This window comes from Exophiala oligosperma (genome assembly GCF_000835515.1).
Source record: "Exophiala oligosperma strain CBS 72588 unplaced genomic scaffold supercont1.1, whole genome shotgun sequence".
Taxonomy (NCBI): Eukaryota; Fungi; Ascomycota; class Eurotiomycetes; order Chaetothyriales; family Herpotrichiellaceae; genus Exophiala; species Exophiala oligosperma.
The window spans coordinates 2,642,712-2,660,767 of NW_015622818.1; the positions used below are offsets into that span (position 1 = coordinate 2,642,712).

General features: G+C 51.8%; 6 protein-coding genes across 6 annotated transcripts; 1 reads left to right on the forward strand and 5 right to left on the reverse strand.

Annotated features, from left to right (window-relative positions):
• Window positions 1-222: 222 nt before the first annotated feature.
• On the reverse strand, window positions 223-2,127 carry PV06_00917 (uncharacterized protein). Its single transcript, XM_016401478.1, has 2 exons — window positions 474-2,127; window positions 223-423 (listed from the first exon to the last, which is right to left on the reverse strand). The coding sequence occupies exons 1-2, from the start codon at window positions 2,079-2,081 to the stop codon at window positions 274-276; spliced, it is 1,758 nt and encodes a 585-aa protein (XP_016268531.1). The 5' UTR covers window positions 2,082-2,127; the 3' UTR covers window positions 223-273.
• Window positions 2,128-2,381: 254 nt separating this feature from the next.
• PV06_00918 (uncharacterized protein) lies at window positions 2,382-5,527 on the reverse strand. The gene has a single exon (XM_016401479.1). The coding sequence runs from the start codon at window positions 4,857-4,859 to the stop codon at window positions 2,703-2,705; it is 2,157 nt and encodes a 718-aa protein (XP_016268532.1). The 5' UTR covers window positions 4,860-5,527; the 3' UTR covers window positions 2,382-2,702.
• Window positions 5,528-6,131: 604 nt separating this feature from the next.
• Window positions 6,132-7,572, reverse strand: PV06_00919 (ribosomal RNA small subunit methyltransferase NEP1; the record flags this gene model as incomplete). Its single annotated transcript, XM_016401480.1, has 2 exons — window positions 6,132-7,193; window positions 7,246-7,572. 2 exons carry the CDS (start codon window positions 7,570-7,572, stop codon window positions 6,717-6,719), a joined length of 804 nt encoding a protein of 267 aa, XP_016268533.1. The 3' UTR covers window positions 6,132-6,716.
• Window positions 7,573-8,085: 513 nt separating this feature from the next.
• Window positions 8,086-11,897, reverse strand: PV06_00920 (uncharacterized protein). The gene is made up of 2 exons (XM_016401481.1): window positions 9,487-11,897; window positions 8,086-9,439 (listed from the first exon to the last, which is right to left on the reverse strand). The coding sequence occupies exons 1-2, from the start codon at window positions 11,599-11,601 to the stop codon at window positions 8,639-8,641; spliced, it is 2,916 nt and encodes a 971-aa protein (XP_016268534.1). The 5' UTR covers window positions 11,602-11,897; the 3' UTR covers window positions 8,086-8,638.
• A 164-nt stretch (window positions 11,898-12,061) lies between these two features.
• On the forward strand, window positions 12,062-15,744 carry PV06_00921 (uncharacterized protein). The gene is made up of 2 exons (XM_016401482.1): window positions 12,062-14,312; window positions 14,420-15,744. Exons 1-2 carry the CDS (start codon window positions 13,778-13,780, stop codon window positions 15,478-15,480), a joined length of 1,596 nt encoding a protein of 531 aa, XP_016268535.1. The 5' UTR covers window positions 12,062-13,777; the 3' UTR covers window positions 15,481-15,744.
• Window positions 15,745-15,890: 146 nt separating this feature from the next.
• Window positions 15,891-17,909, reverse strand: PV06_00922 (calcium/proton exchanger). The gene is made up of 3 exons (XM_016401483.1): window positions 16,514-17,909; window positions 16,244-16,453; window positions 15,891-16,175 (listed from the first exon to the last, which is right to left on the reverse strand). Exons 1-3 carry the CDS (start codon window positions 17,642-17,644, stop codon window positions 16,032-16,034), a joined length of 1,485 nt encoding a protein of 494 aa, XP_016268536.1. The 5' UTR covers window positions 17,645-17,909; the 3' UTR covers window positions 15,891-16,031.
• Window positions 17,910-18,056: the final 147 nt, after the last annotated feature.

Below are 18,056 nucleotides of genomic sequence, written 5' to 3' on the forward strand. Positions count from 1 at the left end.
GTCTTATGGGAATCAAGATTCTGCCTCCGTTTGCGGATATTCTGGCAATCGCATGAAAAATTTATGTGGAGAAAACACGCGGGTGCTAAGTCGAGGCGCGTCATAGACGATCGGGACATGAACAACGAGGCTGCACAAGGCTGAGCATGTCTCTTGTCGACGGTATTTCACCCGTACAGTATCTTTCAAAAACCACAAGCCCCGACCTTATTACAGCGGTGCGGACGTCATTATATCATTTATCTCATCTGAGTTACGCCTATCTGCGATTCCTCAATTATACGAAATTCTGGAGGAATAATGCGGCACTGGACGCCGAAGTGGATGCGCCTCAGTGTTCAAAACATAATCATCAAGATTGATGAGATCAGATTCAGAAAAGATCAAGTAGAAATACTTGAGCGTTTCGGCAAGCCAGAAACTCTACAATTTGGTCAGCCGTTACTTCTTCACATTGACAGGGTCGAACATACCTCCATGGAGTTTTTCTGTTGAATCTTACCATTGACGGCATTAACGTCTTCAATACCAGCATTACCGTACGGTGTTTCCGTGGCCTTCTGAATGGACTGAAACATTCTCCATGCCAGGTCTTGCAGGGTTTTGTCTCCCGTAGTGCGATACAGGATGAAGATGCTCTCGATGGCCTCGGGACGAAGGATGTAGGATGGGGATTGTACGCGGGCAAACCCACGTGGTAGGTCGAGATTGCCTTGATTCTGCCATCGCTGTTCGTCCCATTCACAGCCATCAAGCGACGCACAGTGCATCATGTCGAATATCTCCGGCATGATCCCTGTCGGGAACGCTTCATAGGCATAGGCACAGCCATGAGTAAGTTTTGCACCAATGTCGAGATGGTCAGGGCGGGAGAAGAGCTTCCCTCCAAGAATGAACATCCCTCCAGCGAAGCAACTCAAATGTTGTCCTTCATGACCTAGCGTGACAACACCTTGACTGACGGTGGCAGAGCCAGAGAAGAGTATATCTTTGTTGTCCGGGGTCGTGGGTCGAAAGAGTAAATGCTTCTTGACGGCATCCATGGCATCCAGGTACATCTTTTCGTATATCTTCTCTTGGCCGCCAACCAGAGAGTACATCTTGGGCAGATATTCATAAAGAGAGTCGGCCAAGGCTCCTAGTGTGAAGCTATTCTCATCGAACCGGGCATTTCGGGCATCGATGAACGTAGGCCACATCCCAGGCATGGCCGTGGAGTTTTGAGACTCCTCAAAGACTGAGGTCAGATGTGCAACGGCCGAGTAGTACTTGGGGTCGCCTGTGATCTGTGATAAACGAGTGAACTCCAAAGAGAATGACCCGACAGACGCCGAGATCTGATGCGTCTCTGCAATCAGGGACCCCTGTTTCGCCTGCTCAAAGTTGAGCCAAAAAGGAGGGATCCTGTTGGGAGTGTCAAAGCCGGCATACAGCATGTCGCCGAGCTCGACGGCTTTGGCCAAGAGAACCGGCTCTTGACTCAAATCAAAGGCCGCGAGCAGGCCCCCGAGGTAACGAATGTTGGTTTCAAACATGTTGCAGGCCGTTCCCGTAGTGTTGGCCCAGTCGAGGACAGAGACGGCTTTGACCGCCTCGCGGAAGTCAGACTGGAGGTCCATGATCCAGAGGGTGTCCAAGGAGTCGACCAATGTGGCTGCCCAGCCTCCATACGTATCTTTTCCCGATCCAGACAACGGTTCCAACTCGTCTCTCAGCCACGCGTGGGCTTTGTAATTTTTCCAGCATTTGTCGAACGCAGATTTGACGGCCGTTCGACGCGACAAGCGTTTCGAGGAGTCGGACGGGGACTCGGGTTCAAATTCATGTTGAACGGCGAAAGAATGGAATTTACCCGACGGCAAGGGTGTGATAGACTTTGGGGGATTGTGAGGGATTAGGGATGTCCAGTTGAAGCCGCTTGGAATGACCGTGGTGGTGGTAGGTAAGGGATTGTCGATGTTTAGAGGTAGAACGAAGGTGACGATGGGACGGAAAAGAAGGAGCGTGGTCACAGAAACAGCAATGAGTGTGATACAGTTGCAAAGTCGTCTTCCACCGGTGGCACGCGCAGGGCCAGCCATTCTCGCAGACAAAAGGAGGGAAGTCAACCTTGAAAAAAAAGCAATGGAAGAGAATAAGATGAGAAAATCAATGACCGTATGTGAGGCTCATCAGAAAAGTCCGGGGTATAGGATTTTTAGGCGCCGGGAGCGACAGTTTAGGGAGCGGGCGTGGCTGCGGGCGGTAGAGGATCCGGGCGCAGAGTCCTTTTCAGGGGCCGCCCACTAAGCCCATGACTAACATCCAGAGCAGTCTAGTCCAGGTACCGATCTGCAGCCCGCACGGGCACCAGGCCAGAACAGGATGGTGAACGAACAGGTGGGAATGACAATTGCCATGCTCTTCAGGTATGGAGTGTTGAGTATCCCCGTGTACTCTCGCGAGCACCTTCATCTTCATCCTACTCATCCCGTGATACCATGCAGAAGCCATAAGAAGGGCAACAAAAACAAAATATCATCTATTGATGCTGATAGGAGCCAAGTTCCCCCCGTCTCTGATATCTGAGAAAATCGTTGTTTTTGCTGTGGTCGTACTTAGCAACGCCTCAAACTCGCTCTCGAAAGCGCAATGCTCAACAAGTCCTCTGATTCCCACACCCTGAAAAAATATTACTGCCACAAGCCTATCCCGAATGTAAATCATCCTCTTCTGCTTCCGGCCTTGCTCCCAGCCTTCTCAGACCTTCTGCTGCGAGCGGACTGCACACTAATCTGACTCACGCTGTCCTCAGGTCTGACCTCACGATCCGGGATGTCCAGTTTCGCCAGATCTTTCTGCTTCGAAACCGTCGACATAGTATCGTCCACCTCACGTCTGTCCGCAAAATCCTTGACGCGCAAAGGGTTCAACTTGCCGATGATGGTCCTGGGGGCGCTCACAACATGGCCTGGACTGGGTCGAGACCGAGCAGACACAAAACTCCCACCAGCGCCACTTCCACCTGCTTCACTGCCTGCACCACCGGCCCAAGTTGCGGCTCGCGACGGAGGAAGAGGATACTCGTGAGGTTGTCTGGACTTGGACGAGGCGCGGGAGACTCTCGATCCACCACCTCCCTGGCCGCGGCTGATTGAATGCGTTCGACTGACCACACGTTTCAACGATTCTGACACGTGCAGTACTGTCCTCGCGCCATCGCCATCTCCTCCATCAACATCTTCTCGTCTGCTGTGTCTACTCTCGTGACTCACTCGAGACCTGGAGCGACTGCGACCCCTACTCTCCTCTCCAGCGGCCGGGCCATCAGCCTCGCTCCCACCGATGCGGCACATAAGCCTACTCACGCTCCCTGACCGCGTCTTCGACTTTGAAGATGACCTCGACTTAGACTTGGAGCCACTGGCCTGCGTATCTGCAGTGGTCAAAACTGTTGGTGCACGATAACTCGTCGGCGGGGTCGCCGTCATTCCACTCTTCTTACTCTGCCTACTCATCTTCGAAGTCGCACTGGCCTTGCTTCCCTTGCTCGCCACCGAAATCACACTCTTCTCCCCAGCGAGTACATCTTTAGGACCAGGTCCAAACCCGGAATCGATACTCATTCTGCGCGATCTGCTCGCTGGACGCACAGTCGACGCATATTCTGATCCGGCACGAGATCCTGCTTTCGACCCAGAACGTGACGGTGCCGGCAATGCGAGATGTGAGGAGCGTGCGTCGTTGTCGTGCATCTCTATCACCCTGTGCCCAATACCTTCACTGTAGGCAGACGGGGCGGGCTCGATGGCTCTGTACATACGGACCACTCGTCCATTGGGCCCTTCGTAGCACGCCGCACTGCCTCCCGATGAGTATGCATATTCGTATTCGTACTCAGGATGCATCATCAGTGCCGCCGGCTCGGTCTTGCTGCGTCCAATCACGGACGGACGCTGCTCAGCGTCAGCATTGTCATTATTCTGGCTCTCCTTGGATCGATTACTGAATGCGTAGTGGAGTGCAGCCCCAGCTGCGACACCTAAGATCGTGGCGCCGACAATTGCTTCACCTGCACCGTTTCCTGTGGAAGTACCGCCCGTGGACTCCGGTGTATTGAGATTCGGGCGGACTGAATTTACCAGGTCACGAGCGACAGTTGCTGCATTACGAGCTTCTTGCATGAGTGTATCCAGGACATCGCCTTGTTTGGGCTTCGGGGCTGCTTGCTCGGCGGGTTTGGCGGTTGTGGTGGAGATGCGAGATGGTGCGGTGACACTGCGAGCTTGTGATGGTGCTTTGCTCTGTGCTTGCGAGACCACCGTGGGTGCTGCACCTGGTCGGCTGTGTGCCTGTGAAACAACTGTAGGTGCTTTGGCGAAGGACACAGTGCTTTTCGCAGGTGCAACGGTCGAGGGTGCTTTGGCTGATGCAGCAACGGACATGGCCTTTCGTGAAACAGTGGTCTTTAAATCACCTGGTAAATTCTCCTTGTTTGCTTCGTCAAGAGCAGGACGATAAACTGCTTCGATGGAGTTCCCATCGAAATCGATCACGGCGGCAGAGTAGTATCCCGAAGCATCACGCTGGCATGGTTCACCGTGAATCTTGCCGCCAGCTTTGAGAGCCGCGAAGAAGAAGTCCTGAACCTTCTCGCGAGATGTGGCAGGGAAAGCCACATGAGCGGCCCCAGCTGGCACGCCGGGGATTTCTTGTGTGATCCAGAAATCTGCAAGTGCAGTAGGTGGATCCTTGGGACCAAAGCCAATTGTCTGTTCTTGTCTCCCGCGAAACACGTAGTTCAGTGGTTGCAGTGCGGAGAGGAAGAAGGATGTCGACGTTGGAAGATGGCTGACGGTAAGCGTGATGGAGGAGGGCATGGTAGGTAGGATTTTTGAGGTGAGGATGGCGGTGATCAAGGATCAAAATCTCCTCCGGGACCAGGTGAGGCTTTTTATGCTTGAGCAACTATTGTCAGTCGACAATAGCCTCTGCGTTTTTATGTCCTTCTGGGTCTTGTTGTCAGGCGCGAGCCTTGGTGTTCTGGTTCACGGATTGGGTGGACTGGAGCCGGCGAGACTGTTCCTCGCAAAAGCTCCGGAACACAAGCTTGTTATCTCAGACTGTGGATCGCAGGTCGTCTCTGGACGATGGAAAGGTCGAGAGCTGAATGACAGTGAGTAGCACAAAGGCCTGGATCGTGAAGGTCGAAGCAAATCACCGACCAGGACAGGATGGCGAGGTATATTTAAGTAGTAGTATGAACAATAAGCACACAACAAGTGGTGATTGACAATTGGAGTGTCCGAGACGAGCTTCTCGTATGGGTTTTCGTCCACCTGCTTTAATATTGCTGCTGATTGTAGCATTGATTTGCAGGCACCAGCACCACAACACCGTCAGGATGATCACCTCGTTGATATCGTCAAGAGCAGAACTCCGAAGTCTGGAAAAGTACGGTACCTGCACCGACGCCATCGGACAGAAATACCTCGAAGCGAGTGGTTATGACCAGGTCAGGATGTGGCAGAAGGAGCCTGAGTGGAAAGCTAATGCAGAAGCACGAACTACGTAGGTACGAGTAGGAAGCCATCCACAGGGTTGAGGCGAAGGAGTTTGTTTTGCTGCATTGGGTGAGGCGAGAAGATCAGCCAGCTATTACTGGAGGCGGCGAATGAGAAAAGTCGGCGAAGAACGCTCGACAGGGTGCCACGTTGAAGTCACCTACCCTGACAGCACCGGGGCGCAGAAATAGTCGGCATAGTCCCAAATCATGGGTCTGGTGTAGTGGTCGAATTGGGCGGTGGTTGTGGTGAGGCTGCATACACGCAGGTGGTTTGAAGGAAAGTATCCGCATCCCGTACTCCCTACTCGGCACAAGGAATAGGAGGGTGGTTGGTGAGGCATCAGCCGTGCTTTACCGAAGCCTCCCGACGCCGACATACAAGCACCAGTCCTTGTATTCTACAGTACCTGCCGAGTGCTTAGTCGGTCATTCACTCACTGAAGGCTCATCGTGAATCGGTCGGGCGCAAATGCACAAGATCACATGCCTCCTCATTCGGGGAAAGTGATGCTCACCGCGCCTATTCTAGTTGGAAACACGTCCACATATGTTGGATTTGGGCGGCGAAAGAAAGGATCAATGCGCTTGGCGTGGGTTGATAGGTATTGTAAGCTACGCTGCATAATCTCATCTGGCCACTGGCATCAGCTACACGGTGCTGGGGTGACAGTGGGACAATCTAGCGTAACGAATTCCAACCCGACGCTGTCATACATCGAAACGAGGCTCCTCCTAATTTTGGTTCGTACTGGATGTAGCAGGAATGCTGGCCTCTCTTCTCCGTGGCCTTATCACAAAGGGGCATGGGAGCTGGCTATCGATGTACCTGTGTCCATTCCTATATGATGTCCAGTCATGATAATTTCTCGCACAAGACAACAAGTCTTGTCATCAAATCTGTCCTCCGTAGATTCTACCATATTGGCTTTTAAGATGTAGGGCAGGTTGACATGCACCTACGATTCACCGACGAAAGGAATCGCCTTGAGGTATGTTGAACCAAGTATGTCTTGTTGTGAAAACAAACGCCAGATCCAACTCCCCCAATGCAAAGCAGGCAATGTTTCGTGCAACGTGGCCCAGATGTTGTGATCCAGGTCGTGCAGAAGTGCCGCTGAGATGAGAAATATCTGGTAGGTGAGAGAAATTAGTAGAACATACCGATGCGTCATCAAATGATGTCCCAGGAGTCTTCGCAGGCGTGACAAAATTTGCTACACGTCACACTGGCACTGAGACTGTAGTTGCTGATACTGATGGACTCGTCTTTGAAGGCATCGGCGAAGTCGTCTTTTCCCTTGGCCATAGCACCGACGAAAACGCAGATGCTTTCGGTGGGAGCAAGCTTGTCAACATAGTCTCTGACACGGACCACGTCTGCATCGAAACTCAGCGTCACTTTCCGGCAATTGGGTGGTAAATGGTCCGTGATGGGGTTTTTGATGACCTTGAGCAATTTTTCTTGAGAGTTGACTGATCGGATTGAAAGCCGGTGTAGTAGTTGAACCATGAGACCGGCGAATCGTTTAAAGGTTCGCGGGATACGCACGCTTGGGTTGACTTCGATCAAGACGCCTTTAGCAGTGTGGATGAAGATCTGCAGTCTTCCGGCCTTGTTGATGGGCGAATCCAGGAGCGTAAGCAGGCACTGAACGTTGAAGTCAGCTCGCCACTAGCATCGAAGTGGGATATATAGCCACCTGATGTGTGATATCCGGTCTCGCATCACTAATATCACGGCCCATCTTGCGCATCACGCCAATGTGTTCGTCACTGTTCAACAGCGAATACTTCTCTTCTTTGCCGGACTTCCCGCTATGGGCCGCCTTGTAAGTTTCGAGGCTTGCATTGGACAAGACGACGATTAATCGCTTTGTGTCTTTATCGCTGGCCGAGATAGGCACGTGTTGTTCGGCCACAAGCCGCGGGAGTTCGGGTGGGGGAAGAGACTGCGTTCCTATGGAGGTAGAATACAATGAGTCAAATATCTCTTCGACAAACTTGTCAAACGAATCGTCGTCGGGCATCTTCGAGCTGCACTAAAACAACTTCTGGTATGAGGGAACATACTGGAACGCTTCCTCTTGACTCCGAGGGTAGAGGCTTCGGGCATGATGACTGTGTTGGCCGTGGGGGGTGATGAGTGGCTAAGGAATAGTCTGTGTAACAGTGCTTGACTGGATGCAGGAAATAGAAGGAAGCTGGATGAGAAGAGTGAGCAGGAACTTCGAAGGCTGTATAGGTAGGAGAGGTAAGAAGGAATTCGTGAAATTCGGCGTCGGTCAAATGCTGGGATTTGATTTCCTCACCGCACCAAAAGTCCCCGAGTGTTTTTCCTCCCCGCTATCGGAAACGAAAATTTGCACGAGCTAAAGAGGGTAGGTAAAGCGAGTACGATAACGGGCATGCATCCGACTCCCCAATACTCCGCAGTACGGTCAGCCAACGCCTCACTCCAAGTCTCTCAGAAACAGGCTCATTTGTATATACCTCGTTCAGAAATCGCCGAACATTCACTAGAGCACCTATCACGAGTAGTATGATCTTTTACCCTGATGTACAAATGCCTCCAAGGATTAGGTAGATACCTAGTAGGGTAGTCTGGTCTACCAGATCGAAATAGCTTTTATGGGCTGGCATGAATTCACCGCTCCCAACTCCTACCCCATAACAAACGCTCTCTATAACCAGAATGCTGAAGTCCCTTTTTGCTCGATAAGGCTGTTCAAACTCTCTCTCTATGACTTTGCGGAATCGTGCACACCCAAAGCTGAACAAAAGATATCCATGTGCGATAAGGAGTAGGAAAGAAGAGAAAAAGGAAATAACCCTTGTCACTGCGGGCATCAAGTTCATTTCAAGACAACATGGGAAAAAATGCTCTTTGCTTTCTTCGCGGGCTTGGATCGGTGCTCTACACCGAGTGCAGATCATACATGAAAGGAAAAATAAATTGTGTCAGTCATCGTTTGGCCCCAGACTCTGCCAAAACCAATCAAATATATACCATTGGTCGACCTGGTTGGGACAGCGCAGTCGCAATGCATGTCAAAAGCCCTTTGCTCGATGCGAGACTTCATTCACACGGGTGGTTCACTGAGTCTTCGGCTCCATACGCTCCTGCATCGACTGTAAAAGACCATCACCAAAAGGTGACTGAGGCTGTATCAAGTCACTGGCAATGCGAGGAGGCTTCTTGCCCAAAACATTGTCGACACCTTTTTCACGCTCCTCTGGTTGGCATGGATCGGCAAAGTCAACCACGTCCGGGCTCGATATACTGGTATCATCGGCGATGTCAGTCGCAGTCGCTACTGTTGATGGTGAGACTCTGCGCAGTCCGGGTATCGATGGTGCAATAGGTTCTGGCGAGGCCGAAAGCGGCCCTTTACACTCTGATCTTTCATCTGGAGCATTCAAGAGTCGTTTCTCGTTGTGATCCCCATTCTCACCCGCTTCTGAGACCACTGGGAGTAACGTCGGCCCCTTAGACTCTTCGGTTGTTCTTAATATTCGCTCGGGCTTTTCCTCTTCGCTTCCACGCCGGCCTTTGTCAGCCGGAGTAGATTTATCTGTCTGCTTCTGCGCTTTACGCATGGTCTTTTCCACAGCCCCAGGGCTCATGGGTGGAGAATGTACAGAGGCTTCTCTGTCGCTTCCGTGACTCTCTCTTGGGAGTTGTCGTTGGCTATCTATTGAGAAATTCTGAGTCTGGGTTCCAGAAGGCCGGCTGTCTTGCGCTCTCCTTCGATCAGCCTCCTCTTGGGTCATGGTAATGCCGGTAACGAAGTTAAGAAACCGGTCGCCATATGCTTGAGGAGGAATGGGAGAAATCTGCGTCCGAGGGGCCGAAAGGCCCTTCCAGAAATGCTCAATACGCTTGATTATACCATACTGTCACCAGTTAGTTACCGCCATCTAGACGTGAAAGGTGGACTTACGTGTGTCAAGCAATCGATGACACCAAGATAGTAAACGGAATCTCCCCCTTGACCATCTTCATGCGTACCCCTGATACCCCCATCATAATTGTAGAATATGCGAAATTGTCTTTCATCCCCCGAAGACATCTCAGACGGCATCTTTCTTTGTACCATGCCCATAGGTACAGGCTTCTCCTTCTTGAGCGTCAGCCTCAACTCTCGTGCCTTTCGTGCACTTTCAAGTCGAGATGGAGTTCTAATCAGCATTGAAGGAGTTTGATCGTCTTCTTCTCCTCCTGGCTGGAAAACTTGCAGTGTAGCTTCGCGCAGGTTCTCCTCATTGCCTTTCGCAAGGTCATGAATTCCAACCAGAAGGGAATAGTCCATTATCTGAAGCCTTTGCAACAGTGAAACGTCTCGCTTTAACTGTTCCAGGAAAATCTGACGTATCCGTGCATCGAATTCGAGGTGCTTGTCCCTACGTAGCCAGTTCAAGTCTTTCAGAGTTGCCCTAGGGTTGCTTGCCAGATCCTCTTCCCTAAAGTCTCTCCCTATTGTCGAGCCTTTCAAGTCGAACATTTGATGAATATCCCGATGGGGTGGGAATAGGTTGTTCATCACAACAAAGTGAATCTTGCGACCATAAGGTATCTTGACTCTGTGCAAACCGTAAAACTGGCTGATGAGCGTGTTCGGGTTGTCCACAACATGTCGATAATAATCTCGTAAGATCCTCCTCAGCAACTTATGCTCGGCGTGGTGAATAGTCTTGATGATGTATTTATAGTCTCGCGAGAAATAAAAGAATGATCCAGATTTCCCTGGACTGCCCAGCTCTGAAAGGATATACTTGCTAGTCAGACTGACTAGGTAATCCGCTGGATCAAGACCGAAAATGGCACGCAGGTGTCGAAATACCCACGGCGCATAGTCCTTGAACTTGAAGTCGTATTTTGCGCTAGGTGTCAGTTCATTCCCGGTGATATCGAAACTGAACTTGTGTTTTGCATCGAAATCGGCATCCGTCAATTCACGGTCCATCTTTGCATTTGTTCTCGACACAGTAAATCGAATTCCTGTCAGCATATTGTACGCGGTGACCCAATTGACGTGACCTTCTTCAACTTTCTTCCCAACCACCACACGATCGTCGTCTTCCTCTTCCCTCTTTTTCCTCTTGCTTGCTCTTTTTTGCTTGATCAGTTCCGTCCATCGCGCCGCATCCTCATCTGGGGCCACCTCGTCTAAATGAGCGTCGGACTGCATTGACCGGGTCGTCCTACGCACAAGACCCAGCGACGCTCTCCTATGCCTGACCGTAGAGTCATGGTGGTCTCTCGTGGGGGAGAAGCGGCCGGTGGTGGACAAGGCTTCTTCTGAAGGGCCCGCGGCGAAGGAGAAATCTCGTGAGTTCCGTCCGATCGGAATGGTAGGTTTCGGGACTTGGAGAGTATGGCGGTGGCTGAGTTTCGGTAATTCAGAATTCGAGGATTGGTCTACAGTTCGATCTTGTAGTGCTGCTGACGGAGGCATTGCAGGCGGGGAGGAAAAACGAGCGAGAGTCGGGCCCGAAGCGCGAGGCGGTTGTAGAAACAATGCCTGGCCATCGGATCGCGCAGTATCGGGGACCGTCGAGGCTGTTACCATATGGTATGGATCGTATTCAGGCTTCGCGGGGGGAAGGCTTGTGTCCAGTTTACCCAACTCAGGCGTGTGGCCCCCTAGCTGAACAGGAGCACCTGTAGCTTCTTCATTCAACCCATTCTCAACGCTAGACAGTCTGCTCAGGCCCTCGACTGAGGGCGGACTTCTGAACAAGGTGTCGGTCTGTTTCCCTGCTGCGCTTCCTATTGAATGTGTGCTGCTCGCCTTGGATTGTGACCTGTCCCGGGATGCCTTGATATTTCCATTCGGCAGCCCATTAGTCAGCGAGTGATGGCTGCCGTTCCTGAAATTTTTAAGCTGATCCAGCCTGTGATCTGGATAGCCCGTCTCTACATCAGACCCGCCCGTGTATGTAAAGACACCGCCGATTGTTTTGTCGTGAGACTTGCGAGCAGTACCATCGATGGAAGAGGTATTGGCGCTGTTAGGGACAAGGGGTAGAGCGGGTTCGGGTGCCCCAGGACGCATCGCAGACACAGCGGAATTGTCAGGAAAGGAATGTGAGGGTTGGCATGGAGTTTGGAGGTTACCGACACCCTGCCTGGTGAGAGTGCATGTCTCGAGGTGATTTCGAGGAGGCTTCGGGTCCGTGGTTTGTTTGGTCGACGGTGCGAAGTAGGTGCGCAAATGTGAGTGACGATGTAGAGAACTACAATATGCGGTCAAGGCGAATAGACATTGGTATCTGGTGTGACGTTATGGGAGAATACAGGGGGTGTCATCCTCGACTGATGTTGGTGTTTTCCAGTTTAGATGCTGCTGGCCGGACACAAGCGCAGCCTGAACCAAGAGCCTGAGACTGAGCCGGAGCCCAGCGCCAGATGCCGCCGGTGCCAAGCCACAGTCACTAGCCGGACCGGAACTAATTTCAACTCCCTACAGCGTCTTCTCCCAGCCACTCTTGTCTACGTCAATCATGTCCATCTCGTTCGGATACGAGTACTCGTTACCCGTTTTATGCACCAGTCTACACTCGCCTCGGCCTGCTGACCCGCTGTCCCGAAAACGCGAGTCTATATGGAGTAATGGCAAGTTACATGCGAGCTTTCGTTATGATCATCCAACCCTGGCAACGTGTATAGAACATGCCATGGCTCATATCCGTACGGAGACGATCAGCCAGGTTTCAGCCTCGAAACGCCTGTTTCCCGCAAAACCGCTAATTTTAACATACTCGTGGTTGGTGATGATCATGACAAGGCTGTGATATGACAGTGGCACCGCCGCCACTCAAGGGTTCAGCTCTCGAAGTGAAATTGCTGTTACCAGCGATTTCCGATTTGGCCTGGAACTAACGATGGAACATGTCCAGCAAAATTTTCACTGCCAATACGCTATTCACCTTCCAGGTCATACAATGTCATGCAACCAGGCATTACTCTACTTCGGGTAGGTCGTACTCGAACGCCCAGAAAGAGGGAATTGGCCAGAATTTGGTTGCCTTGGCTATTCATGCAAGTATCACCAAGTACCATTTAGGCAGGGAGCATCTGCGTGTCGATGTTTGTTGATTTGAAAGTTGCGATTGTCTTTCTACTGTGAAACAATCCCTCGATCCGAGGGCTAGGCCATTACAAGATTGCGATCCCACAGACGATATCTGTGTACGCTCGTTGGCCATACTAAGCCTGCTATCCTCAACGCACAATTACGCAACACATGAATACTGCTGGATTGGTGGCAGAACAGATCTGACCATTGTGGAAACAACCAGCTCGTGCTCTTCAGGACAAGTCTCCAAACAGACCCATAACTTCATCTACGATTATATAGCACCGGCAGCTCGATGTCAAGGGTACGCTCGCCTATCTCAACCCATCTCCTTCCCCTGTCAACGCTGAAGTCGTCAACAAAATCCGATGACATGCCGATCCTGCATCACTCATTGCCGGGGATCATCGGCCACTCGCCGTGTGAGACTCTCTCAATGTGGCATGCTCGTTCACATAACCAGCACCCTGACCAATCTCGGATGCGCAATCGCTATACACCTTCAAGCCAACCTTTGGTCAAGGCCATAGCCGAGGAAGTCTCCTGAATTCTGGCTAATAGCCAAATACATGGGACGTGCGGGGGGCGAATCCTTGTTGGCCAGCGCGGAGTAATGGTAAAAACCATGAGTGGACTGATGAACATTTCCCCAGGTTTTTGGGACGTTCAAGTTGGGGTTGATCGACTTTCTTCTTTGTCGAGCCCAGAACTAACTTCCACGGGCCACAGTTACAATGGGTGCTGTTTTGGGTGCTTTAGGCTAATTACCCAATTGTGGCGGGCGAGCCTCTTTACCTTTTGAACCTTTTCTGAACGGAGAGTGCCCGGTACTCGCTTTCTCGTCCAAGGGTAATGTCTGACAGAACAGACGGCAATTACATTGATGGAGAGTCTGGACCTAACTATGTTGAAGAGTCTACTGGACATACACCAAGGCTTCACATCGCCTATGCAACGTCAGACGATGATTTTACGAGTTAGGTAGGCGGTTGCAATTCCCAGCCCTAGGCTATTGACATCTGGACGGACAATCCCCTGGACATGTATATCAAGTCTACTACCCTCGGGGGAAACACAAGTACATTTGTCACTGCGTGTATCTTTTGGAACGTCCTAGTTTTAAAACCAACAGCTCTTCTTGGACGCACCAGCAATGGCGCCACTGGAGAACCAGATTGTCATCGGTACCCAACGAGGCGACACCACCATCGACGTACAGAAACTCCTCGACCAGCCATGGTACAAGTACAAACACCTACGAAAGTTGTACGGATGGATGTGCGTGGTGCTCATCGTCCAAGCCACCAACGGTCTCGACGGTTCGATCATGAACGGCATGCAGACCCTCACGTACTGGCAGTCGTACTTCCACCACCCCACCGGCGCTCAACTCGGAATCTTCAACGGCACCCAAGGTCTGGGCGGAGTCATATCACAATTCTTCCTCTGGTGGCTGGTTGAAAAGATCGGACGCAAGCTCATCATCATCTCCGGGGCCGTCATCATCATCATCGGCGTCTTCTTGCAGTCCTTTGCCCAAGGCATCGCCATGTTCGCCGTGGCACGATGCGTCATCGGGTTAGGACTCAGCTTCGAATACACCGCCGCACCCATGCTCGTGTCCGAACTGGCACACCCGACCCACCGAGCTCAGTTGTCCACATTGCTCAACACTTTGTACTACTTTGGTAAGTTTTCTTCTTCATTCGCGGAGATCGCAACATCTCTTTCGAAAACCCTATCGTGTGAAAGCACATGTGCTGATCCTCTTTCTTTTTTTTTCGAATCGAAACAGGAGCCACCCTCGCAGCCTGGATCACTCTCGGCACACTATCAATCAAGAGCGACTGGAGCTGGCGCAGCGTGTCGTTGATCCAGATGTTCCCTTCCCTCATCTCCCTGTCCCTGACGTGGTGGGTGCCCGAGTCGCCACGGTGGCTCGTCAGCCGAGGCCGCAACGAAGAGGCGCTCAAGACCCTCGTCGACATCCACTGCGGGGGCAACGAGGCCGACCCGCTCGCGCGGTTCGAGTACAACGAGATCGTCCAGGCGCTGGCCTACGAGAGGGAGAACGGCAGCCGGAGCTGGCTCGACCTCGTGCGCACCCCGGGCAACCGGCACCGCACCTGGGTCGTGGTGACGTGTTCGGTCGCGAGCCAGGCCACGGGCCAGACCATCATCGGGTACTACCTGGTGGTGATCCTCGACGGCATCGGCATCACGGACCCCCGCACCCAGAGCATCATCAACGGGTGCCTGACCATGTGGAACATGGGTTGGGCCTTTTGGGGCGCCTACGTGATTGACCGGTTCGGCCGCCGGCCCATGATGTTGACGTCCCTCTGCGGGATGCTCGTCGCGGGTTTCCTGCCGTGGACCATCTGCAGCGCCCTGTACGTCCAGGACGGGGTCAGAAACGCCGGCCCGCCGGTCATCGCCTTCATCTTCGTCTTCAACGCCTTTTACGCCTCGACCTGGAACGGCATCCTCACCGGCTACACGGTCGAGTGCATGAGCTACGACGTCCGGCCCAAGCTCATCTGCACCCAGAACCTCCTGGTCCAGGCCACCATCACCGGCTTCAACTACCTCAACCCGGTCGCCCTCAAGGACATTGGCTGGAGGTACTACCTGGTCGTCAACATCATCATCGTCCTGGTCATCGCCCTGGTCTACTTCACCTACCCCGAAACCTCCAAAATCACCCTCGAGGAGGTCGGCGTCATCTTCGACGGCAAGAGGGCCGTGCCCAACGACATCCTGGCCAAGCAGGACCTCAACGTCGGGGAAGAAGACGCCGTCGGCGGGGACGAGGACCCCAAATCCGTAGAGGTGGTGGAACATTGGGAAAAGTAAGGCGAGCGGGGGATATTTTTCCGGATCCTGTCCGTCCGGGATTGATTACCTGACGATGAAACACTGGGTCAACCGATGCGACAAACTGTCATGATACTACATGGGAAAAAAAAAGTCCAATGACAGTGACATTGGAGTTGTATCATCGAGGGGTAGAGGACTCGGGATCAAAATCGATGCTCGTATAGTCATGGACATGAAAAGACACTCCGTCCACTTCTATGTTGCTTCTGTAACTCTGTGTCAAGGCGTGACTGTTTCATACCACTATTTTGGTCTTTATTGTGCTCGCTCATACATTGATACAAAAGATATAAGCCAACGTCAATAATTGCATTTCGATAATTGCATTCAAGCACGACAGCCCTTGACGACTTCATTATCATGCTAAACTACAAACAAGCACTAAACAGCTCTCGAATGCATGTTACCAAAAGACAAATCACTGCACCAGCACCATGACACCTCGCTTGGATATTCATACTCGGACATAACATGCTGTCAACATAACGTATCCTATGTCTCGGCGGCCTCGATCAAACCAGGAATATCTAAGTCATCAACATCTTCGCAGCTTGTAACAACGCTTCGGTTCCTTCGCCACCACTTTCCGTCGCAGGTGTCCGACCATTCGAAGTGGTCAATTCCGCATTAGGATAATACCAGGCCGTCAAGGCAATGATGATGTACACCATCTACATCCGTAACATGTCAGTAAAAGCATTCATCAATGGAAACAAACATCCCACCACAGAATACTTACCACCAAAAGCGATCCTTCCAGATAGTCCGACGACCCATCTCGGAGGAAATTACCAACCACGAGGATGGCGAGCACGAGCAAGACTATCTGAAAGATCTCAAAGTTCAAGTCCATTGGCTTCTTCAGACCCCAACCGACAATCACCACGAGAGGAGCATTGAACAAGGCCGTCTGGATAGAAGGCCCTAGACAGTGATAGAGAGCGAAATTCTGTAGAACACGAGTCAGCAAATACAAACAGATCTAAAACACTATTTGCACACGACTTACAATCTGGTTATCATATGCCTCATCAATGGCAGTGAGGTGTTCGGCGGCCTTTTCCACCAGAGGAACCAAAATCAAACCAAGAAAGTTGTCCGGGACGCCATGCTCCACGACATATTCAATCTCCTCGACCAGGAAAACAGCCAGCAAGGAGATGATGGTCAAGGAGAGAACAATCGCAAGAACACATTCGGTCATGGTCAGCTTGGCCTTTCGAAGATCTGAGTGCCTGTCTCGGTCGGCCTGTTCGTCGGCCTCGAGGACTTCCTCAAAGATGTTATCGTGTGAAAAGCAATTGTAAATCAGGTACAAGAGAAAGGCGACGATGAGAATGATCGAGACGCCGTGGCTGATGCTAAGAGTGTCGTTGCGGAGTCTGGATTCCGTGTAGCCCTCTCCACTGGTGACTGTACTGCCGCTCAATGACGAGAAGAATGCCGACGGGATCAGCAGAGCAAACCCAGCCACGAGGATCAGACCCGAACCGACTTCGCTGACGATAGGGTGGAACTTTTGTGCCTTGTGCTTGATGCCGCCGACCAGGAAACAACACCCCAGGCAGAGAAGAAGGTTCGTTAGAATGGACCCGAGGATGGCGGCCTGTATGACCGCAATTTTATTGCCATGACCGGCCTCCCCGGTTCCATTATCCTTTGCAATGAGGACCATGAACAGGACAATCTCGACGATGCCCCCCAGAGTAGTCTCGATAAAGATCCCTGCCACCTTGGGCATCTTTCGGGCGAACTCTTGTCCTGCGAAACCCAACAAGTTTGCGGCCGGTACCATGGCAATGTAGTTGACGGCAAACGTCCAGAGGTGATGATCGCCGTGGATGAAATGGAGAGCAATTGCGGCGGGCACAAAGGGCCAGAGAATATTGACCCAGCTGGAGACGGTGCATGACGATGTCCATATGATTTTGAAGAATTTGCCCGGCTCAACCCCTCTTCGACCACTCTCCCCCTCTGGTTGAACCCCAGGTGTGACCATGTGACCGTTGTGGTTGTATTGAGGGAGAGTGGTCGTGCCAGTTGACGCAGTAGCCGACGGGGGCTCCTCTGCCTTTTCCCTGCGACCATTGTCTGCAGCCGTGGCTGGGCTAGCTTTGGCTTTTCGGTTGAACAGTCCCATTGTGAGAAATTAGACGGTGAGGCTGAAAGGTACACGGCAGCAGTAAGAACTCGAGGATTCACTAGGGATACTGTAGAAGGGGTGTGGGATAATCGACAGGGCGTCGAGGTTAATATCTTGGAGGTCAAGGTTGCATGACGGAAGAGCAAACGACAAGCAGAAATAAGAGGATTGTCAGTGTCAGTGTCACTGTCAGCGTCAATCGAGTAGAATAAAAGAAAAGTTGACGCGAGTTGGAAAAAACGCAGGCCAAAGAAGGGGAGTGAGTAGCGAGAGAGTGAAGTGGGAAGAGAAAGAACAGCAAAGCAAAGCAGTTGCAAGCAGAAGCAGTGAGTGACTGCATGAAGGAGGCTGTACAAGTCACAGGCCAAGATTGACCAAGAACCATCATGAAACTTGGACAAGAGAATTG